Raw genomic sequence first — 23,949 nt, 5'->3', positions numbered from 1 at the left:
GAGCCATCTGCAGCGGGGTAGCTGCCAGGCCTGAAATGACGAGAACCTTGGGCCTCAGCCCAGCTCCAGCCAGGCCCCAGCCCTTCCACCCCAACCCTCAGCACAAGAACCTCTGTCTGCCAAGACCAAGGAGGCCAGGGGTGAGGAGAATGACCTGGAGGCCACTCCAGGAGCCGGGGGGCAGGCACAGTCAGCCCCTACTTGGCACCCTGCCTCTGAGCTTCGTTGTGGGGGTGAGGAGATTGCCCTAGGCTCCAGGACTGCCCACCCAAGCCCCCGGGAACGACTTGTCCTCAGCTGGTCCCCACACCACTGCCACCCTCCAAGGTCAAGAGCTCCTCACCACCTCCACTTCCCCTTAGTCTGTACCCCTCCACCCTCCCGGCGAAGGACTCTGAAGGAGGGGACTGCAGAGACAGACCTCCGACCCCATCGGGCCCGTCTGGTTCCAATCAGGAGAGCAGGTTCCCAGATCATGGAGGGCGCATGGGGGAGGGAGGCCCCACAGCCCCATGGGCACCCCCAGAGCCCTCCCCTGAGTGCAACCCCCTCCCATTTGGTCACCTTTCACCTCTCAGATGGGCCGCACACACCTGGGCCTCATACATAGCCACCAGAGGGCTAGGTGAGACAGACTATTCCTACCCAGTAGTCTGTCAACATAAGAAACGTCCAAAGCTGTAAGAATTTTTGAGAGGTGTTTGTTTGTTTGTTTGTTTGTTTGTGGGGGTTTTTTTAGTGAATTTGAGCCAAACTGATGGCAATTGCCGAGAAGCAAAAGCAAAGCAAGGGGGAGAAGGTGTGGAATCTCTGGGATTGGATGAAAAATAAAGCAAACAGACACTCCTTTTACATAGCTGGGTATAGGAGAGTTAACTCTGACAATTAACATGATAATGTGAGAAATGGCTCACCTGTCCAAATTTTCAAATGACGGACTAGGAAACGGAAACATGGCGAAAATGAGGGGCGCCCATTTTACAGGAACACATGTGGGTAGACCCTCCTCCGGTTCCTCATTGGCTGAGGACTGTTTGGTCATCTATTTCCTAATAGGTCGCCTTGGTCTTCCTGTCTCCCATTGGGTTACTTTAAAAAAAAAAAAAATGGGCTGGGGCCTTCTCTAGTTGCCTCCACCTCCCTTTGTCTCTAGGGCAGTGGTTCTCAACCTGTGGGTCGCGACCCCTTTGGCGGTCGAACGACCCTTTCACAGGGGTCGCCTAAGACCATCCTGCAGATCAGATATTTACATGACGATTCATAACAGTAGCAACATGACAGTTATGAAGTAGCAACGAAAATAATTTTATGGTTGGGTCACAACAGGAGGAACTGTATTTAAAGGGCCAGAAGGTTGAGAACCACTGCTCTAGGGGAATCTTCCTAGGACATGTGCTATCAGCCCAGATCATGGGCCCATATGGGCGTACATCTCATACCCTCCCTGCCCCACACCCTGTTTGCTCTGGGGAAATTCAGTAATGGCCTGGCCACATGCTGTTTCTTTTCTATGACGATAAATCAGAGGCGTTTCTTACAATAACAATAACAATGAGGGGACTTGTGGTCTCTGCTCAGGTGCCGAGGTTGCCCATTGAGGGGTCTGGAGAAAAGAAAATTACTTTGATATTCCAAAGGCGTGTTATCAGGTGTGTTATAGTATGTAGATACAAAATATGTAGATCACAAAAAGACAACAGGCTCAGTTAAGGTAAAGATTGATCTTCCTTAGGGAAAAATACTGGCCTAGGACATGACTACCCACCATGAATGGCTTTTAGTTAGGAGTTTGCATCTCAGACCACCCTCTGTGGTGACTTCCGGTCTCTGAGTTTGTAAGGCGGCCATGCGGGGCTCCCCTGAGCTTGTCGGGGTTAGTATGTCGCCCCTTTTTTGTCCATATGTCTAAGCACAGACCCCAGACCTCTGTCGGTAGTTAGATGTCCAGACCGCGGAGGAGAAAAGGGAAGCTGAAGGAACAGGAGGGAAAAGAAGGGCTGCAAACAGGGAAGCAGGGCAAGTGAAGGTCCGGGAAACCCCCAGATCCCAGCAGCCCCTTGTTATGAGTGGGGTCCTAATAGCACCACTTCCTGACCTCGGCCCAGGCCCTGTTCACACGCTCTGCCCACTGGTCTTCACTCCGTACATAGGAATTACCATCCCCACTTGCCAGGTGGGAAAACTGGGACTCTGACCGCAGTGAAAGTCTTACCTGCCCACCCTCACCCAGCTGGTAAGCACTCACACCCAGCAGGCGTGATTCCAGAGTCTGAGCACCAGGCTGCCCTCTGGGAAGTCAGGGCTGCCTCGGCAGCCCCATGCCCCACTGCCCCCATCTTGCCTTCTCTGCTGTCTCCAGGCTTGGACCAGGTGGGAGCCCAGTTCTGGAAAAATCTACCCTCCTTGACCAGGCCCTGCTCTGATTCCCCAACCCTCACCCTCCCAGACCCAACCTCTGCCTCCAGGCCCGGGGGAAAGAATACAAACCTGAAAATCAAAGCCTCCCTGGTCCTGGCTTAGCGCCCGAGTTCGAATCCTGGCTCTCAATGAGCTTGGCTTCTGGGCCTCAACCTCCCCATCGATAAGATGGACTGAGTTGTCTAAAAGTGGGTCGAACAGCCCAGCTGGTGTGGGCGTGGCTTGGTGGTTAGGCGGCAATCTATGAACCAAGAGGTCACAATTCCATTCCAGGTCAATGTACCCTGGGTTTCGGGCTCAATCCCGTGCGGGGCATGCAGGAGGCAGCCAATCAGTGATTCTCTCTCATCATTGATGTTTCTATCTCTCTCTCCCTCTCCCTTTCTCTCTGAAATCAATAAAAATATTTTTTAAAAAATAAAAGTGGGTTGTTCAGTGAATCTGAGATTACCCAACCCCCATTCTTATCCTAAACAAACCTCGAGACTTCCCCTTGGCCTGGGTGGTCTTTACAAAGAACGTTCTCACCCCAATTTCAGAATTTAGAGCTGGCAAGGGGGCCAGGAGAACAGCCCCCCCTCCCCACCCCCTCACTCCCCCCCACCAGCCGTGGAAGCAGCTGATCTCCGTTTCTGCCTGAGGGGACTTCACTGCCGCCTCTGCTGAAAGCAATTTGTCATGCCCTGAATTAAGTGGTTCCAAAACGGGTTTAATTTCAGTTTAATGGCTCTGTTTTTATGTGTAATTAAATACCATTGCATGGCGAAAATATGTTGTTTGCACTTCAGAGAGTGTGTGTAAGGGCCTGGGAAGCCAGCCCCACCGGGTTTCTACTCACTCCCAGGCCCCACCAGCCCCTCCCCTGGCCTGGCTGGAATTGTCTAGGTTGTGGGGAAGGGGATTAGAGATGTGGGGAAGACAGGGGGGCAGTGAGGACAGAGGCAGTCCTAGTGGTGCCTGCTGGCTCAGTAGAGCATGTTTCTAATTATCTATAGCACACACACACCCCTACTCCCTGACCCCAACCCTCCCCAACCCCTGGGGCCTCAGACATAGAAGGGATAGGTCACTCTGACAGTGAAGATCTAATTAGACCCTTGGCTGGCTGGAGTGGTGTCTGCTCCCCGAGGGTGTGCCCAAAAGTGCCCCATTGTCTCTCCTCTACTTACTGTTTCCATTAACTCCTCCTCCCCCCTGACCCTTTCCCCTGACTCACAAGCAGGGCCCCTTCGCCTCCCCTCTTCCCTGGGACCACCCAACATTCCAGCCGCCAGCCTACCTCCCAGCTCCATCCAACCACATCATCTTGACTTTCTTTAGGTCAGAGGTGACATTGACATAGGGGTCTAGAATGCAGGGGGCGTTTCTCTGGCTGGGAATGTTCCAGGGTCATTTACCACACAGCCATATCTCCTCTCCCACCCCCGTCTCCCCCACTCCCTCAGGACGGGGCGGGGGCAAGCAGGCGCCCCAAGTCCTGCGTGCTTCAGAACATTCCTGGAGCAGCTTGGGGGAATCTGGCCCCGAGAGCGGAGAGGCTGGTCGGAGCAGCCTTTTCCTGGAAGGAGCTGGAGCCTTGGCAGTGGCTGGAACCTTGGGGCCCTGATAGGAGGAGGGGCCGGGAGGCTTGGCCAGCTCTCCAGCGATTTCCCCACCTGAATCCAATACCAGAGTCAGTCCAAGGCTCCATTTTTTTCTTCCTGCTCCCACCCAGCCTTCTTGCCAATGGAAAACCCAGCCCCCCACCTCCAGCCCACATCAGGGCTGGATCGCCACGAATGAGCTGGGAAATGGAAAGCAAATGCCTGATGTGGCTCGGCACCTACCTATGGCCTAATCCTGGCAAGATGGCCCCCATCCTCCTGCTCCAAGCCACGGGGGGGGGGGGGGACATTTTTGGGGGGGGAAGGGGGAGCAGGACAGAGCAGTGAGGGCTGTGGTTTTAAGTTATCCAGGTATGGTGGCCCCACCAGGACATAATAGTTTGGTCCTTGCCATCTCCTCCTTTCTACCCCTGCCAGAGATGCTGATGCCCTTGTGGCACCTACAGTGACCATTTCAAGGGTTTCTGGACTCTAGGGTGGGAGGGCCTAGTGCAAACCAGGCCGGCAAGTCCTCTCTGGAGCCCGCTTCTCCCACGGTGACACTGCCCAAACCGTTCACTTTGCCCAGGGGAGTGTCCCCGTGGACACTGAGCTGCCCTTATTTCCTCCTTTTTTGACATCTAGGACCTGGCTCTTGGATCATGGGGCGAGCGCCAGGGGTTGGGGTGGGGGTGTTTCTGTGAGGTGTGGAACGCCCCCACCCAAGTGCACATCCTCTAGTCTCTGATGTTAGACAGCTCCTCCCAAACCCTGCAGGGGACGCCTAATGAGCGAGGGTCATTCCTTCACAGCCAGGAGGGAAGTACATACCTGAATTTCTTATTCCCTCGCTCCTCACCTCACACACATTCATTCAGATTCATAGAGCAGCCCACATATGGACACACCACACAAATGCACTCATCCATACACACCCAGACCAGGTATATGTGCCCTGTAAAAGCCCACACTCTCACATTTCAGCTATCACTTTGCTATATTCACACACGTGTGCACGCACGCACACGCGCACACACACGCCATCAATATACATGTATCACAGAGGCACACCCCAGGCCATGTATGCAGCTACTTCCCAAGCAGACCCTGCTCTTTCCGGAGGCCCGTGAAAGGAAAAGGACCCCCTACCACCCATGGCCAAGGGTGCGAGGCTGGAGCATTTAAAGAGATACTTCAGGGATCGAACGAGAAACTTTTCCTGCGTTTGGTTTAGGGACCTAGACCCACCTTCACCCACCTTCTACCTCAACATGCCTTGGCCATGGCCCCACAAGTAGAGGACTCTCTGAAAAGTGGTCAGGGGCCGAGAGAGGAACCCTCAGCGCCTGTCACTTTGTTATCTCCTGCTGCCAGGGGCCCATGGTGCCTCAGGGAGACTAGAAGGCTGAGCTAGAGAGATGGGGGGGGGGGGGGACTGCAACCCCAGACTCAAAACGCAGACAGCACAGGTGCCAGCACATCAGAGGCCTGGCAGCACCTCTGGAACTGGGGAGGGCCTAGGAATCCAGGAGCTGGCCGGACAGGAGGGTGCGCCCCCAGAGGCCAGATCAGACAGGAGGGTGCGCCCCCAGAGTCCGGATCAGACAGGAGGGCGCTCCCCCAGAGGCCAGATCAGACAGGAGGGTGCGCCCCCAGAGGCCAGATCAGACAGGAGGGTGCGCCCCCAGAGGCCAGATCAGACAGGAGGGTGCTCCCCCAGAGGCCAGATCAGACAGGAGGGTGCGCCCCCAGAGGCCAGATCAGACAGGAGGGTGCTCCCCCAGAATGCAGCAGCTTGGTGCACAGGGTCCCGGGCTGCCTGTGAACTCCCAGAAAGGGACCTCCACCCAAGAAATCAGTGGCTGGCCCTGGCTGGTTTGGCTCAGTGGATAGAGTGTGGGCCTGCGGACTGAAGGGTCCCGGCTTAGATTCTGGCCAGCAGCACATGCCTGGGTTGCGGGCTCGATCCCCAGTGGGGGGCGTGCAGGAGGCAGCCGATCTATGATTCTCTCATCGTTGATGTTTCTATCTCTCTCTCCCTCTCCCTTCCTCTCTGGAGTCAATAAAATATATTTAAAAAAACAGAAATCAGTGCCTGGCACAGAGGTCCGGGAGGGAAGGGACATTAGGAAATGACCAGGAATCCAATTGTGCCACGAGGGCACACATTTGGGGGCTGCCACCAAAAGCCCACAGCCTGGTGTGCCCAGGACAGCAAGATCAAAGATGCCCCCACTCTTGACCCCTCGACCCATCAGAATCAAATCTCAGCACAGCCCCCAATCAGGAATCCAGGCAAGCAGAGCTGTGGAATGTGGTGGAAAGTTTACCCCTTTCCCAAGCTTCAGGTCAGCGCCTCCCCCGCCCCCAAATTAATAAATCAAATCCAGATGCAAACCCAACCGGCCTGATGCCCTAGGAAATGCCCCAGTTTCACACACCAGCTGATCCCAGGAATAGTTCTGGCCCAGCAGGGCTGTCCGGCTCCCTCCCTCTGTTTGGAAGCCAGTATTTCCCCACCAGGAGTCTGAGCACAGAGCACAGACCTGAGGGGCAGGGAGGCCCCTCGGGAAGAGGCTGCAGGGAGAGGATGGTGAATTGGCTGAGTCTTAGAGTCCTTCTACCATGTAGGATAGTCCTCCCATCCCTGGTACACCCCTGTCTCTAATTTAAATAAATAAGCAAAACACAATTGTATTGTTTTTTGTTTTGTTTTGTTAAAAAAAAAAAAAAAAAAGAAAGACATCACGGCCAACTGGAAGGTCCCCAAGTCTCCTTCCATCCAGCAAGCCAGAAAATGCCCAGGGGGCAGGGTATGGGGGGAGCTGTCGGGAAGGAGGTGTGGAGCAGGAGGCAGAGGCCAAGCTGTGAGCCAGATGGAGTCATCCTGGTGATTTCACGGCTCCGACGACAAATGGAAGGAAACAGGACCCCAGGCAAGTCCCTCACTCCCCGCAATCCCATTATGCTGGTCCTTTTCTCCATCAGGCACACACATTCCAATTACACATTCTTTCCTCCCACCCTGACTGCGCAGACAGGGGCCCCACCACCCCACCCCTCTGTCTTGCAGGCCTTCCTAGGACCCTCTTACCTACTCCACAGCAGGGATCCGCTGCCAGGCAATCAAGCAGATGGCATTACCCCCAAACCCAAAATAGGCTTGTCTTGGAGGGCCTGGGGGCGAAGAGAAGAGGAGCCTGGCAGCCCTTAGCTTTGGGTCTGGTCTCCTGACCATTGAGCCATCTGCTACCCCACACCTTCCCTGTGGCCTCTGCTCTACCACTAGATTGAGGGAGGGACAATGGTCAAGGTACATGTCTACTTTCCTCCTCAGATTATGAGCATGAACTTCTCTTCTCCCACAGACTTGTGTTCACCTTGTAGGATGTGGGCCCAATGTCCAAATCAGAGGAAGTCAGAATAAGGGTGCCCCCACCCCGGGCTGAGAACTAGAGCTGGCATGTAATATGTAGCCAGTAAATGTGTTTAGATGGCTGAATGAATAAAAGAATGAATGAATCCAGGGTCAATTTGGAAACACACCAGGGCTCCCCATTGCCACTCTGACCTCTTGGGCTATCTAAGCCCAAAGAGGACACCCCTAGGCTCCGGCTCACCCCACGGGTACATCCATGCTCATCAACACACACACACCACACACATGCTGAGGAAAACTTCTGGGCCAGAGACAGAGCCAGGACTCAGGTCCAGGCTCCAGGTCAGCTCTGCAGCCTCCAGGGGAAGGGGGAGCAGGGGGCAGGGAGCCCCCTGCCTGCTGGTAGGGCTCACTCGTGGAAGCTGTCAGCCAACTGGTGGCAGTCCAGCTCCTCCTTCGGCTCCAGGCCCCCCGGAAGCTTCACTCCTGTCTTCCGGTCCACACACCAGCACTTGCCACGCTGCCCATCCAGGGCCGGGTGGCACTGTCAAGACAAGGGCATGAGAGGTCAGTCAGCTGGGCCCCAATCCCAGCCTGGTCCCCAAATCAGATAATTGCTCCAAGATGACCCCTGAGGCCAGACACTCTCTCATGAGCACAAATCTTCTGAGCTCGCTGGAGTAGAGAGATAACTTGGCCAAGAAGGAAAGGTCCAGAGAGTTTTCAAAGGCAGGGCCCTGAGGAAGTTCTATGGCCTTTCCAGCGGGGAGACTTGACCCATAGGATTTATAGGTGAAGCTGGATTTGAAAGACTAAGGTACAGGTTGGAGATGTTTTGAGTGTGTTCCCATTAGGTTGGGACTTTTAAGAATGGGATTAAAGCCCGGCTGGTGTGGATCAGTGGTTGAGCATCAACCTATGAACCCGGAGTTCATGGGGTTCGATTCTTGGTCAGGGCACATGCCCAGGTTGCGGGCACCATCCCTGGTGGGGGCGTGCGGAAGGCAGCCAATCAATGATTCTCTCTCATCATTGATGTTTCTCTCTCTCCTCTCCTTCCTTTCTGAAATCAATAAAAATATGTATTTTTTAAAAAGAGTAGGATTATGGGTAATAGCGGGATCCAAGTTGAAGTTAAGGTAGCATTAGGATATGAATTGCAGTTGAATTGGGAATTAGAACTAAAACTTGAGTTGGGTGAGTCTCAGAGCCCAGGTCAGAAATAGAGTTGGGATAAAGAGAGAGGTCAAAGTTAGAACAACTAAAGCAGTTGGGCTCAAGTTTGGGTCAGGATTAGAACAGGAAGCGGGGGTGGGGGGTTTGATAGGGAAGGCAGGGGGCAAAGGTGTATTTAAGAGTTGGGATTAAAGTTGAAGTGAAGGTCGTCTCAAGGGTCAGATTTAGTCTGGGGATCAAGGGTCAAGGGTCAGAACTTTCAGTAGGAAAAATAATTAGGGGAAGAAAACCCATAGAACTGTCGACACAAAGAATGAAACCTAATGTAAACTATGGATTAGTTACTAATAATGTATCAGTATTAGTTCCTCAATTATAACAAATGTACCATGCAAGAGAGTAATAGGGGAAGCTGGGTGTGGGGGAGTAGATGAGAACTCTGCACTTCCTGCTCAATTTTCTGTAAACCTAAAACTTCTCTAACAGAGTTTATGACAGCTTTTTTAGTTAGGGAAAAAAAGATCTTAAAAATTGGGACCAAAAAACATTGGTGTTGGGGAAAAAGATTGGAGATAGGTTTGGCATTGGTTTAAGGGGGGGCCTCATTGATTCCCAACTCACGGCACACCACTCATAACATCCTCAGGCCATCCTGGGATGTGCAGACTCAGGGGCAGCCTCTCTTCTCCTAGCGAGGCCTCTGCTGGCTGCATGGCAGCAAGCTTTGAGGATTTGTCATAGAGTGTGAAGTGTGAGGATGTGTGTGTCTATGCCCACAAGGGGCTGGAGAAGGAGATCCAGGCCAGGGCTCCCCAGGGAACACCCAACACGAGGCACCCCAGTGCTCTGCCAAGATATGCCACCCTTCCATGTGGGCCCAACTCTGACAGGCCAGAGATGGGGCTGGAGCAGGCCAGCCTTCTTGAACATCCCAGCTTCCTGGTGGCTTGTCAGAGGAACCCATGTTCCAAGAGTATGAGTGGCACAGAGGTTTCTACATTCATGTCTTCTCTTCTGCCTACCTCCTTCCTATGCTTCCACCTGAAGCCCCTAACTCCAGCTGTCAGATCTGGCATCATCTCCATCCTGGCGGTACCCCAAATGGTTTGGCTACTCAACTTGGGTAAGGGTCAGGCTGTTTACTCTTTTCCTAACCCCTCATGACTTAGTCCCTCCATTTCCAGGGGAGACAGACATTCGAGGATGAAGGAGAACTACTCATAGGAAGGGAGTAGGGCGAGTGAGAAAGTGATGGGAGGCAGAGGTTGGCAGGAACACCAGGTGAACATCTCAGATTGTGAATCAAGAGGTGAAAATAGTCCTGGATGGGGAAGCAGGATAGTTAGTCTGCCATTAACTTGTTCTGTGACTTTGGGCCTCAGCCTCCTCATCCCAAAATGAGTGATGTGGGCAAATGAGCTGAGGTCCTAAAGCTGGGGGGAAGGTTTGGGGAGGATCCTAGGGTTTGGGGACCCTCCCCTTCCTGAGACATTTATCATGCATGACCCTGTCTAATGCCCCTGGAGCTGAGGCCAGGGCCCAGCAGGAGAGAGATGGTGACCCACCTGCTTGGGGTGGAAGTTGCCGTTGCGGTCGCAGTTGGGGATGGGGATGATGTAGAGGTCCTCGTGGGTGCGGCTCTGGGAGGCGGCCAGCCGCTCCAGGGCCCGGTGCAGCTCACTCTGGCAGGCGCCCTGGGGCTGGAGGAGAGAGAGAGGATGAAACTGCTCAGCAGAAGAGAAGAGAGGCAGGAGAACCAGGAATGGGGGTCATCTCAGGACTGAAGGCCTTGAAAGGAGGTCAGGGTCAGGGCCAGGGAGGTGAAGGGCATGGCTTGGGTTCTGGAGACATTGGTGGGAAGAGAAGAGGGACATTGAAGACAGAATCTTGGGCCAAAGAGCTTCTACAAAGGAGAGGTGTGAAGTGAAGGAACCCCGCGGGGAAGGAGCTGTAGAAACCTATGGAGGAGGCCTGGAAGGGGGTGATGTCTAAGCAGGAGGGATGAATGAAATCATGTAATCAACAACTTGTAAGATCCAGGAACGGAGCCATCAGAACCATCCGTCAGACAGGACATTTGCCAGACTCCAGAACAGGGTCCCAAGGCCCCCTGCTCTGGCCAGCATTAACCCTTTAGAGATTGAGAAGGTCTCGGGTGGGGAATCCCAGAGAAGGGCCAAGAAATATCAGGAAGCTTGGGGCAACCATGAGTTACCAACCAGGACAGAAGTATTTCAGTATTTAAAAACCACTTCAGCTGTACCAATATAGAGAACTACCGAGCAGGAATGGAATTTTAAGGAAAGGAATGAGGACCCTCTGGATCCTGACAATGTATACTCTACCCCGCAGGCATCCAAAGAATGTTTACTGGATAAACATAGGCCAAGATGTGGTGGTGGTGGTGGTGGTGGTGATGTGTGTCTGTGAACATGGGCATTTGAGGTCAGAGGTCCTCACCATAGGCCGGGCTTCCTCCCGGGGAGCCCCGATGACCTTCATCTTGCCCCCATTGGTGTTGCGGTCTCGAATTTTGGCGAAGTGCTTCTGCAGGCACTTGCGGTCATGCGCGCTGCAGGGGCTGAAGCTGTTGTTGGGGTGGTCACCCTCATCCTTGTCTGCAATCAGGCCAAGATGGGGAGAGGTCAGCATTGGGAAAAGACCGAGCAGCACACCAACCCAGCCTCCCACCTTTCTGCTTCTTGAGGGTTCTCCAGCCTGACACGGGAAGCGTGGGGGTCTAGGAGCAGGAAAAAGTCAAAACAGCACTCCCCTCTCCTCCCCACTCCCCTGGAACTCCTCAGGACACTATTCTTCTTGAAATCCTTGACTTGCCCCTCACCCCACCCAGTCCGGCGCTCCGATGAGTCACCAGCTGCAGCTGCCCAGACAAGAGGATCCCCTGGGCTCTGCTGGGAGGTCTGAGGCAGGCAGGGGGGCCCCCCCACCAGATCTTTTCTCCTTCTAGTCAGCTCCTCCTCCTACCACCCCCCTCTCCATCTGCTCTCTCTTCCTGTCTCCTTTCCTGCTCTTTTCAGCGTCTGGCTGAGCCAGCCACAGGATCCCGAGGGCTGTCAGCCCTGCTGACCCTCTTCCAAATGGCCAGAATCAAAGTTTCCATGAGTGATGAGAAATCCAACCCAACAAGCTCTCCCCATTGGCTGGACAGGAGAAAAGTGAGAGTGGGTGTGTATGCCTGCGTGTGCAAGTGTGTGTACACTTGTGTAATGCTCTGTGTGGCCCTAGGACCAAGAGAATACCTTCCCCATCCCTTCAATCCCCTACCCTTAGACTTCAGACCCCATCCAAAGGCCATGTCTGTTGCCCAGTCAGGGCACTGGGGATCTGGAGATGGGGGTGGAAAAGCTGGGCCTGCACCCCTCCCTGGGGTCTCATGAAGACTCTATCTGAATTCAAGAAAAACCCAATTGCAACTGCTGCTTCTCCCTCCAGGCAGCCAAATCCAGACAACAGGGCTGAGCTGGAGAAAGGGGTTACAGATCAGAGCCTCCTCCGAAATGCTCGGCTTGGCAACTCTTGGCTGGCCTGAGTGCAAAGCCCGTGCCAGCATTCCAGATGTTGGTGACCAGACAGACGGTTACATCTGGTTTGTGTCAGGATTTCTTTTTTTTTTTTCCTGAGGAGTTAGCAGGTTCCTCCAAGTATGGCAGTGGTCCCAGAGCTGCCTCTGGGTCAAATGGTATTTTTCTGCCTGGCCAGAGTGAGTCGGGGGTAGAAGGGGAAGGCCAGCTCTCTTTTTATTCTCCTAGTCCTGGGAGTGTGGGGAGAGACATGCAGATAAAGGAAAACCAAGCAAGGAAGAATCGAGACCCTCAGAAAGTCTTTGTCAAGATCCCACACCAACAGCTATTTATAAAATTGAGTCACCAAGGATGGAAAGAAGGCTCTGTCACGAGTAGAGGGCTGGCTTAGAAAGAGGAATCGGAGGGAAGAAATAAATAGAGCAGAGAGATATACCCCATCCTCCAGCATTCTTAACATCCCAAGAAGGGCAGTCCAGAGGGGACTCGTTTGTAACACCAAATCGAGTGCCCTTCCAACCTGGAAGGGTTTTATTGTCTTTGCAGGGATACTTATTCCGCTTGGTAAATGGGCAGAATGTTCTTAGGTTCAAGGGGGCAAGGAAGAGTTTTCTACGAATGGGGCTGTCTCAGGAGGTAGAGAGCCCCACGGCCCTAAGGTGTGGAGCGTCCGAGTGGTTGAGGCCTCAAGAATCTAGAGACATCTGGAGTAGAAGTTCACCTGCAACCAGCCTTTCCAATGCTGAAATTCTGTGAGTTGAAGTCCACCAATGACCAATGCTTGAGGATTATTAGTGGATATTTGGAAATGTGTATACCTTTACTTGAGCGGTATCATTAAGGACAACTGGGTCCACTCACTGAAAGCTGGGGCTGCGTGGAGCCTAGAAGCATGGCTTATGTTCTTGTGTTGGGAGGGCCCCATGTCACATAGAGGTTACCTGGGGAAGATGGGCTGGCAGCATTTCTGGTCTCCCCATTTTTTGTTTCCCCACCACCCAGCACACGTGTGCCTAGCTTGTGTGTAAGCTTAGAGAAGAACACACCAAGACAGGGGAGAGTAGCTCCTTAGTGTCCTTCATGGGGACATAGGTACCTGGACTATGTCCCTATCTGCCCACTCAGACACAGAGAGGCCGGAACTCAAGAATTACAAACATATACAAACAATCACGTGTCTAGACACACACTCGTCCAAGCGTGCGCACCTACATGCACTCAGGCACTCTGACCCAGCCTGGACAGACACAGGCCTAGGGCAGGGCACACTGGCTATACCCTAGCTTGTTGACTTTTCATTTCATCTGTAACTTTTCCTTGCCCATCACACCAAGTACCCACCCCAGGGCCCACCCCAAGGCACCTGGCTTGGGAGGGTGAGTGTCATGGCGTTGAGTCTCTGAAAAAACGTGAACCGTCGAACCTCCAAAACTGGCCACCTGGTGCTGCTCACCCAGGTGGTGCCATCTGGAAAACCCCAGTCCTGGTGGGCTCCCCTCTGAGCAGGGGCTGGAGTCAGACCTAGCCCCCTGAAAGATCTGACCTCCTGAATTCCTGAAGGCTTGCTTGGGAGATGGGGTTTCCAAGGTAGACTAGGTCATGTCCTCCAGCTCCTGTTGGAGCGAGGCCAATGACACGCAGCCACAGGGGAAACCTTGGTTTTTGCTCCAGCAACAGAGGAAGGGAAAGCACCCTTCCTCTGAAGAAGAGGCTTCACAGCTTTGGCACTACTGGCTGCAAAGTTCATGGTCAAAGCTAGAGGATTTCCTCTTTCTTGCTGCCTGATTTCATCCCCATGATTCCTCTTCAACTCCAGCCCCTGCCCCACCAAGACACCCAGAGTGAGACTGTGAGGTGGGTGGGCTCCAGGCATGACCTGGAAGGTCCCCCACCTGCCCTGGAAGGCCTTTTCCTTCTTCCCCTGGACTCTGGCTGGAGACGTCAAGACCGCCATGTTGGGTACCAGACCCTTTCTTTGAGTTCTGGCTCAAGGGGTGTCTCCCTCACTGTTGTGACACACGGCTGGCCTCAAGAGTCAGAGACAAGGACAGCTGGCCTGTTCCTCCCGTGTTTACAGCAGGAAAAGGCATCAAAATCTGCCCTACCTCTCAACTCCTCTGCATGTCCCCCAGCTTTATTCCGTTGCCTACTGTCCCTCAAAATCCCAACATCAGAGGAAGATTTAAGCTTCAGGTTAAATCCATTCAGCGTCCTCTTGATCACCATCTTCATCACTGCTCCACTTTACTAAGCTCTTACTCCACGCCAGACATCCCACCCTGTGAGGCAGGTCCTATTGTAGACTGGGTGGAAGGGAAGGAGGAGGGGTTTATCTCTACTGCTCCTATGTCTTTAAACAGAAAGACTCCTGGTACCCAAGGCACCAATAATTCTCGCTTTCCCAATACTAAAAAAAAGTAATCATATTTAGCAGCTACGCTCCTCCTCCCTCCCTCCCACAAAGGCACAGAATTTCTGGGAAGGCCCTGTTCCCATGACACCACTGGATTCCCAGTACTGCAGTAGGGGGGACAGTGTTTGCTGTGTTGACTAAAAATTAACCTGGCCTGCATGTTCCCTAACCCTGTCCCAGAGGAACTCCCCAGTCCAAACGCCGATGCCACTGTCCACTCCCCCCGATTCCATGAATCCAGGGTCAGCGCACTTATGCAGAATTGTGGATTTCTGACACACCTGTCCACCCCATCCGCACTTCTGGTAGCCTGAGTGGATTTAACCCACAACCTGTTCTGGCTCAAAAAGCTAGGACAGGAAGGTGGGGGAGCCTGGAGGTGGAGGGGGGCCTGCCCCGGGGCAAATAGTAAGCAACTGGGCCATAGTGACTGCCCTCCCTCAGTCACTTGCTGAAGCTCAGCCCCAAGAGGAAAAGGCAGAGAGAAGAGGCTTAGGTCCCCAAGCCTTGGGACCTAGGAGGGACAGTGGCCTATTGCCAGTGGGAAGCTAAAGAGAATAGTAGAGACAGGGGCCAAGCCCTGAACACATTGTCTCACCAGAGACCTTGCAGGGCTGCTGCACAACTCTAGGGGGCGCCTTTCCCGTGGTTCTGTGCGGCCCAGGCTGTGGCAGAGGGTACTTTTGTGATGACTGGGAGGTAAGAGGGCAGGGACACAGCTTGCCAAGAAGGTGCCTAGTTTCCCCAGGGTCCCCCAGACTTAGCCTGTCCCTCTCCGGATCGTGCATGCACTGCACGGGTGGAGGACAGGCAAGGAAGGAGGGGTGGGGGTGTTAGAGACCCGGGCCCTGTAATCCAAAAGGGACCTAAATCCCTGGAAGGCGGGTTTGCATAATAGCCACAGGACAATTACACTGCTCATGCCTCTCCAAAGCTCCCAGGGACATGGGTTTTTCTCCACTACAGGATGGGGTGTTCCTTCCCAGCCAAGGAAAATGGGTGCCCAAGACCCTCTGAGGGTTCTTCTGCCCCCTGTTCAAGTTGGTGAGAGAGGAGGAGGCTACCACCCATCCTCATCAGTTGCCAGATAGCCGCTGGCTGGTGGAGGAGGGAGACACAAAGAGAATGTGGTCCTGTTAGACTCAGGGAGCCCAAGGGCTCAGCCCTCACTCCCACTCTGGTCTGGTACCAGCACCCCTTCTCTCCCACTGGCACTGGCATCTCTGCCCCCATGATCAGCGACATATTCCCCCAAGGACTGCCCCCCTTCCCAGATGTGCTGGGTGCCAGGCTGGCATTTCTCCTAGAATGTTTTCTGCTGACCCATCTCTTGTTGCCCAGGGGCAGGAAGGGCAGCGAGGCCTGAAGCCCAGACCCCTGGGGTCCACCTCCTTCCTGTTTTCCCTGCATCCTGCTCTCCTCCAGCTAACAAGCTGCAGAGGATTGAGGAAGTGGAGCGGCCTGGGACCCAGGGCAGGAAGTTTGGGGCCAGAGTCCCAGCATCCGGACTGCAACAATGGGAGCTTCAAACACCAGGAAAAGAGACAGACAGACGGACAGAGCGGCACAGGGAGAGCAAAACAGAGTCAGAGAGGGAACAAGATACAAAAGCAGACCTACGGAAAGGCAGGCCGAGAGAGAGATTCCAAAAGTAACAGAAAGACGGGAACAAAGAAAGAGAGACAGGGACACAGAAAGAGGCTGAGATGAGAGTGAGAGAAGCAGGGCAACGGAAACAGAAAAGGGTAAGAAGACAGAGAATGAGAAAGAAGCTGATGGTGGGCAGAAGATAGTGGGGGAAGGAGAACTCCAGAAGGTTGCCTGTGAAACTAGAGCTGAAAGACACAGCAGGAAAGAACAAAGAGAAAGAAGGGAAAGAGACTGAGAAAGATTAGAAGGAGCAACCGAGAGGCTCACTGAGAAATGGAAAAGAAAAAGGATAGGAAAAAGTTTAAGGCAAAGGGCCTCTAAGTCTGTCTCCCTCTCTCTCTTTACCCTCTAGCCCACACCCGTTAGGTTTCTGCAGCTCTGGGCTGGGAGCCCAGACTTGCTTCTTTCTGCCACCTCAGATGGCACCTGCCAAGAGAAAAAAGAGGGATGCCTGTGGACCAGGGCAAGAGGAGGTGCCGAGGCCCGGCAGAGAGACCCCTGTCTCCCCCAAACGGCTAGGTGAGCTGGCCCGGGGCTTTGGGGAAGGGCAACTCCGCTGCCCCTCACCACCAAAGTCCCTCTCGAATGCATGTCCCAGTCCTCCCACCTCAATGTCAAAAGTCCAAGCTCTGGCTTTTCAGACCCCTGGGGTTTTCACCTGTGGTGAGGGGATCAGCAGCAGGAAATTCCCCGCCCCCCCACCCCCATCCCCGCCCCCCCACCCACCTCCACCCCCATCCTCCAGTTATCTGGCTCACTTGCAGGCTGTGGGCTGGCCCAGGTCACTTAATTTTCCACTCTTGCACCAGCAGCCAAGACTACTCTTCCCAAGTAGGCATCCTTGGGAGGTTTGAGATGGAGGGATGGGACAGAGTCCTCCTTGACAGTGGCAACAGGCTGCTAGAGACTGGATAGCAGTTGGCTTGGCTGAGCCTGTCCCATGCCAGGAGGGCCCTGCCACGTACCTGCCTTCTCCTCAACTCACGGGGGATTTTCAAGGACCTCCCGGGCCAGCCCTATTGGGAAAGGGGCTTCTGGGAGGGCCGCACACCGGGGAGGACGTGCAAGGGCCGAGGCACCTTACCAGTGGGCTGCAGGCTTTCCTGGATGGCCTCGATCTCCGCCTGTTCCATGCACACGCCTTGCCCGTGCATCAGGGTGTGCAGGGGCTTCTCCACGCCCCGGGGCGGGTAGCAGCGCAGGCCCGAGCCGCAGCGGGGGGTGTACACCCCGCAGGGCATCCCCTTGCCCAGGGCGCAAGTGGCACAACAGCCGCAGCCGGGCTCACGCACCAGCTCCTCGCAGCCCACGGGGGGGCGGCAGCGAGCCAGCTTCTCCTCGGAGCAGGTTGGGCAGTGGATGGCTTCGTCTCCCAGGCTCGGCCCGGGCCAGGCGGCCAGCAGCAGCGCGGCCACGAGGCAAAGGGGCAGCATGATCGGGCGAGGACGGGGCGCGGGCGCCAGGTGCGAGCAGAGAGCGCGGGCGCGCGGGCGGGCAGCGGGGGGCACACGGAAGCAGCGCCTGAAGGGCCGGACCGGGAGAGCGTGGGGAGACGGGGCGGCCCCGCGGGCGGACAGAGAAGGAGCCGGGGAAGTTAGCAAGCGGGCTGGAGAGGAGCGATCCTGGCCACCGAGGCGCTGCGCCGCATCCTCGGCCGGGTCCAGAAGGCGGGGGGTAAGGGACAGAGCGGCGGCCCGGGACGGCTACCCCGGACTTTATAGCAGCCTCTGGCCACACCCCCAGCGCCTTCCCAGAGGTGGGGGGTCGGGCGAGGGAGGGAGGGCGAGGGGGAGCGGGAGAGGCGGCCGTTAGGGGGAGGGGGCGCTCTCCTGAGTCCCCGCCGCCGCCTCGGCTGCAGCTGGAAGTCCTTTTCTGCCCAGGAAGGAAGCGGCGCAGTTGGGAAGCCCTGATAGGCGCCGCCGAGAGCGCCGCCGAACCAGAGCCCGGGAGGGGAGAGGAGGGAGACGGAGAAGCGAAGAGGCCCCCTCCCCCAACCTTGGAGGATTCATCCCGACCCACAGAGGTGGCCCCAGGCCCCCCACTGAGAGCACACCCTTGGTCTCCGACTCCGGGTGGGCCCCGCGGATTCCGTCTCCCTGGCCAGTCCTTCCCACCCTACCCCAGTGCTTCCAGTCTCGACCAGTCGGGTGAGGTGGGGGGAGAGTACAGGCACACAACGAGGGGCCTAGAAGGGCCTCGTGGCCCTAAGACGTTAGCAGACTCTCTTCACACTTGCCCCTTCCAACCCCCTCCCTCTGCCAGTCTCCCAAGGTTCATGTGGGTGGGTCCTGGTCCCCTCTGCCTTCCCCAGTGGAATCACTGAACTGGGGAGGGAGGTGCCAGCCTCTTCCTCCCTCCCGGATATTTGCTTTTACTGCCCAGACCCACTCCTGGGGGGGAGGCGGGGAGGAGTGGCTTGGGAGATTGCCACTCTGTGTGCATACAAGTTGTGCAATGCACAACCCCAGAGGGCACCATTTCTCTTGCAGTCTTTGTAGATTTGTATAGGGTTTTGAGGAAGGGGCGCCTTTTTCTCATTCATCCAGTGTTGCTATTTGGGGTTGGCTAGGCCCTGTGTGTGATCCTATTGGTGCCTGTGTCCCTCACCCTAGCCTCAATCCTCCTGATTGGGAGGTCCACCAGGGTAACATTTGGAGCAGGGACCCATCTCCTAGGTTCTCTCTCAGGTCCCCTGGTACTTCCCCCCACCCAGCCCCCCAAACGATTCTGCTCTCCTGGAGCTGGCTTCAGGATAAGGCTCCTGCCCAGGCATAATCAGTGACCCACTGTGGATTTTCTTTTAATTATTATTATTATAACAGTGGGGCCTTGACTTACGAGTTCAATTCCTTCCAAGACCGAGCTCGTTAAGGAGCTCGTTAACTCAAATTACTCTATCAACTCAATGCAAAAAATCGTAGTAAAGACAGCTGGTATCTCAAAAAACTCGTTAGTCGGGACACTCATAAGTCAAGGCCCCACTGTATTATTCTTTTGCCTAGAAAGCTGCAGGGGCAGCCAAGCTGAAATGCAAATCAGAGACCCTCTTCCTGCTTCCTCTCCCAGAACGGGGGTCTTTCTCACGGGGATTGCACCCTCTCCTACTTGGTGCAAGTGCAGACTGTCCAGGCGATAGGAGGGAGAGAGCGACTGGAAGCTGGAACTGTAGGACAGAACCAAAAGTTGCAAACTGTCGGCACCTACTGGCAACCATCAAGACTGCAGAAGGCCTGGTGAGTTCTGGCCAGGGGCAAGAGTCTAGGAGTCTCCATTGTAATTGAAAAATAAAAATTTAAAAAAAAAAAAAGCCCTAGCTGGTTTGGCTCAGTGGGTAGAGCGTTGTCTATGAACTGAAGGGTCCCAGGTTTGATTCCGGCCAAGGGCACATGCCTGGGTTGCAGGCTGAACCCCCGGTTGGGGTGTGCAGGAGGCAGCCGATCAATGATTCTCTCCCATCATTGATGCTTCTATCTCTCCCTCCCTCTCCCTTCCTCTCTGAAATCAATAAAAATCTATTTTTTACAAAAAGGTTCTAAGATTCTCTCCATGCCATTTCACAGACCAGCTGGGGTCTCTTGTGTCCCAGAGCCAGGTCCCTCAAGTCCTGGGGGGAAGCCCAGCCTGTCCCTGATTCAGAAAACTGCCCTCAGCCCTGTTCCCCTCCTACATCATACTGGGCCCAGTTCTGCCATCAACTTATTGTATGAACTTGGACACCAGCCTCCTGGAGCTTGAAAGTCCTGTAAAATGAAGACAGGCCACTTCCACTTACTCTACCTCTTAAGCTCTTATGAGAATAAAATGGGACCAGAAGGGATGGTTCTGATCGCAATGCCGGACTTGTCCTCTAGACAGCAAAGGTGCTGGGAAAGATGGCGCTGCCGAACATGAGGAAGGCATGCAGGAGAGACTGAAGTGAGCCCAGAGAAATGCCTGGGGATGAAGCATGAGTGTAGATGAGTGTGGGGAACTGGAAAGGTTTCAGGTGAGACAGATGTTCACACCTCTAGCCCAGCACCATCCCTCAATCCATCCTCTGATGCCCCCCTATCACTGGGATAATTCCAAGGAGGCAGGAAAATGGCCATGAGACTTTCCGATCACCTCCCATCATTCATGCAACACATATTTATGAAACAGCCATTGTGCACGGACTTTGTGCTCTATTCAGGATGTACAGGGGACTCAGAGATGGTCGCGATCACTCCTTGCTCTCAAGGAGCTCAGTGCCTAGTGAAGGGAGACAGGTACATAAATAAGTCTAAGAAGTGTGCAGGTGCCCTGGGGGCATTTCTGTGGGGCACGATGGGGACCCAGAGGCACAAGAGGTTAGTTCCACATCCAGGACATGGAGAGACTTCATGGAGGAGGTGAACTTGAGCCAAGGTGACATGGTCTTCCATGTTAGCATAAGGTGACCTGGATTCTAATCCCAGCTTTGCCACTGGACTCACTGGGGAACCTAAAACAAGTTACTTATGCTCTCTGAGCATCACAGTCCTAACCTGGAAGATGGGACTTTGCAATAAGAGAGAAAGAAGGATGGAGAGGGGAGAGAAATAGTGGCCTGGGCAAGTTACCCAGCACACAGTAGGCACTGAGCGTTTGTTCCCTCCTACCCCTCTCTTCTGGAAACTCTAACTTCTCCACATGGCTGGAGATCCCTTGGTAGCAGGACTTGTGTCTCCCCCACTGGACTGAAAGCTCCTGGAGGACTGGTTTCGTGCCTTCCCCCCACCCAGGCCTGCTGGTGTCTGGGAGATGTTGTATACAAGGGCCATGGGATTTGGAGTCACAGGACCTAGGTTCAAGGTGCATGTGCTGGACATGGTTCTGAGTGCTTCACTCATATGCACGTCACAACAACCTCGTGGAGTAAGTGCTTTTTAAGATGGAGAAATGGAGACACAGAGAGGTATGTAAGTTAACTCAAGGTCACACAGCAAGTAAGTGGAAGAGCAGGGATGGGAACCCAGGCAGAGTCTGTATGATTAGCCTCTATGTTTTACTGCCTTCCAAAATAGCTGTCATAAGCATTCCAAACAAATGCCCAGGATGAAAGACTATGGTACAGAAGCAAGCTGGCTGTAGGGGGTCAGAGCAGAGGTAGCATTAGCGTGAAGGACTGGGTCCCAGGCCTCCCCATAACTTTGGCTTCCCAGCCCCTCCCTGGCTTCCCTCGACTGCCGCCTGTGCCCACACTGAAGTAGGGACCTCGGCTTCCCTCCATGTCAGCTGATATGTAGGCCCCAGGTATGGCATCCTCCACAGTCAGCCCAGGTGTGTGGGCTGGACAGTGACATATTAGTACGGCTGCCTCCTTGGTCAGCAGGGCCCCACTCTTGGAGAGACCATATCAGGAGAGTGAGGATCTCCACAGAGACCCATAGAGGAATTCTGGTTCAGAGGACAGGGCCTGAGTCCTTCCCTTAGGACGTTCAGCTCAAGAAGTGGACACCCAGGCAGGGGAAGGGTGGGGAGAGGAGAGTCCATCTGCAGTTGGGTTGGCCAGGATCCAGTTTCATATCTCCAGTCCCGCCAGCTCTGCTCCTTGCCAGCTTTGTGGCCACTTCCCCTGCCTGAGCTTCCGTCTTACCATCTGTAAACTAGGGGAAGGGAACTCACTGAATTGTGAAGATCCTTCCAGCTCGGGCAATTGAGGAATCTAGGTCTTCTGGAGTCCTTTTGCATGGTCCTAGGCCCCAAACCAAGATGTGGAGTAAGGAGGCTGTCATACAGAAAACAAATTTGTATAACTACTTGGAAACAACCAACCATTCCACCCCCAGGTATACACCCAATAGAAGTGTGTGTGTGTGTGTGTGTGTTTAAAAACAGGCAAAACTAATTTATGATTTTAGAAATCAGTATAATGGTTACTCTTAAGGAAAAGGGTGGGAGGCGTTACTGAAAGGGGTCTTATGGGATACAGGTAATGTTTACATTTAGTTACATGGCATATTCACATAAGTGAACATTCATTAAGTGAAATATTACTTATTTCTGTACTTTTCTATATGTTATACTTTAATTTTTTAAAGAAAAAACTTTTTGGTTTATTTTTTTAACGAGTGCTGGCTCTCATGTTTGCTCTCAAGTCAGCCTGCCTGGACTAGACTCCTGGCCGTAGATTTAGGACAGGTTAGCACACTCCCTGTGCCTGAGTATCCTCATCTTTCATTTAAGTGACTATTATATAGGATGCCTGTAATGATTAAATGAATGAATCTGTATAAAAGGCTTACGATGATCCTTACTACATATTAAGTGCCCAATAAGTGTTAGTTATTAGCCATAATCAGAAAAGTGAGATTAAGAGCCTGGAGTCAAAACGCCTGTACTGAATTCTGGATTTGCCATTTACTAGCTCTGTGACTTTAGCCAAGTGACATCCTCCCTCTTGTCCTTACATGCCCTCGGTTGTAAAAGAGGGATAATGCTGCCCTGGCCAGTTTACTCCGTGGTTAGAGTGTCGGCCCGCAGACCCAAGGGTCTTGGGTTCAATTCCCAGTCAAGGGCATCTACCTCAGTTGCAGGCTTGATCCCTGGCCCTGTTGGGGTATGTGCAGGAGGCAACTAATTGATGTGTCTCTCTCACATAAATGTGTGTCTCTCCCCCTCTCTCCTCTCCACTCTCTCTAAAATAGGAGAAAAAAAAAATCAATGGAAAAAAATATCCTCTGGTGAGGATTTAAAATATATAAATAATAAAAGAGGGATAATGCCAGCTCAGTCTGATAGGGCTGTTTGAGAAACTACAGAGACAGTGTGTGTAAGGCACTCAGCACAGTGCCTGGCACAGAGTAAGGCTCAATACCCATTGGTCATTATGAGTACTGATCACCATGGTAACTCTACAAATCCACTTTTAGATGGGACTCCAGGTAGTAAAAAGACTGGCTTCAGGTCACAAGCAACTGGGATTTAAACCCATTTGTGGGAAGACACAGAGCCTGTGCCCGGGCCCCCACTGGCACACCTACGAACCCAGAAGTGTCTCATCCTGGGAGGTTTGCCCAAACGCAGACAGTGCCTCTTCCTCCGGCCAGGCTGCCCTTGTCAGGATTCTGTGCACCAAGAAGCTATTGTACCCTCCCTGCCTGCCCAGCTCTAGTTGTGGGAAGAGAAGGTCAAAGAGAGAAGCCACAGTGCCCCCAGCTTTCCATGCCAGGGACCTCTTGTATTGCTGTCCTAAAGGAGTAGGGGCAGTCCTAAAGACAGCTGGTGAGGGCTGGGCGAATTTGAGGGCAAAGAGACAGGGCTGAGTAGGCCCAGGAACAAGGCCCATACCGGGAGCCCCTAATCCACATAGCCCCCATCCTCTTCTCTCCTGAAGCCTGGATTCTTCCCATCCTCAACCCCTCAGCCCTTTTGGTTTCCAGAGGCTGGATGCTTGGAGCCAGTAATGCTCAAGATCTGTGTGCAGTCTGTTCCTCACCCCGACCCAGGCATGATAATCTAAAGAGCAGCAGAGGCTGGCCCCAAGCCTGCAGCCACAGTTGGGAAGAGCTTTGCCCTCAGGTTGGGGTACACAGGCTGTGGGGCAGAGGGCTCTTACAGTCAGAGCCAAGGATTCAAATCCAAGCTCTGCCCTGATTAATCGTGCACTGTGGGCTTGTATATTCACCATGATGGGCCTCAGTTTCTTCATCTGTAAAATGGGGAGCCAGTATCTGCTTCACCCTGTTAAGGAGGATCAAATGAGCCATATAAGTGAAAGAACATACATCCCAAAAAGCCGGTTACAAATTGTAACCTTTTTTGACTCTAAAATTCTACAAATAATTT

General features: G+C 53.7%; 1 protein-coding gene and 1 long non-coding RNA gene across 2 annotated transcripts in view; both read right to left on the bottom strand.

The window, feature by feature from the left end:
• Window positions 1-4,287, bottom strand: part of LOC308532528 — a 53,295-nt gene extending 49,008 nt beyond the window's left edge. The window contains exon 1 of the long non-coding RNA XR_013996987.1: window positions 4,245-4,287. This is a non-coding gene — a long non-coding RNA (uncharacterized lncRNA). The remainder of the gene's footprint in view (window positions 1-4,244) is intronic.
• A 2,433-nt stretch (window positions 4,288-6,720) lies between these two features.
• Window positions 6,721-18,038, bottom strand: IGFBP4 (insulin like growth factor binding protein 4). The gene is made up of 4 exons (XM_081110075.1): window positions 17,246-18,038; window positions 11,017-11,174; window positions 10,122-10,256; window positions 6,721-7,924 (listed from the first exon to the last, which is right to left on the bottom strand). The coding sequence occupies exons 1-4, from the start codon at window positions 17,592-17,594 to the stop codon at window positions 7,790-7,792; spliced, it is 777 nt and encodes a 258-aa protein (XP_080966201.1). The 5' UTR covers window positions 17,595-18,038; the 3' UTR covers window positions 6,721-7,789.
• Window positions 18,039-23,949: the final 5,911 nt, after the last annotated feature.

Source organism: Myotis nattereri, assembly GCF_964212035.1.
Source record: "Myotis nattereri genome assembly, chromosome: 16".
Taxonomy (NCBI): domain Eukaryota; kingdom Metazoa; phylum Chordata; class Mammalia; order Chiroptera; family Vespertilionidae; genus Myotis; species Myotis nattereri.
The sequence above is the reverse complement of the archived record's forward strand: the minus strand, read 5'-3'. Positions and strand labels throughout refer to the sequence as shown.

What these genes read in the sequence shown, in the direction of transcription:
- IGFBP4 (XM_081110075.1), bottom strand. Translation starts at nt 17,594, where the DNA reads ATGCTGCCCCTTTGCCTCGTGGCCGCGCTGCTGCTGGCCGCCTGGCCC. An exon ending in GGAAAGCCTGCAGCCCACTG is followed by an intron (nt 11,175 to 17,245) that starts GTAAGGTGCCTC and finishes GCCTGATTGCAG; the next exon opens with ACAAGGATGAGGGTGACCAC. An exon ending in GCAACTTCCACCCCAAGCAG is followed by an intron (nt 7,925 to 10,121) that starts GTGGGTCACCAT and finishes TTGTCTTGACAG; the next exon opens with TGCCACCCGGCCCTGGATGG.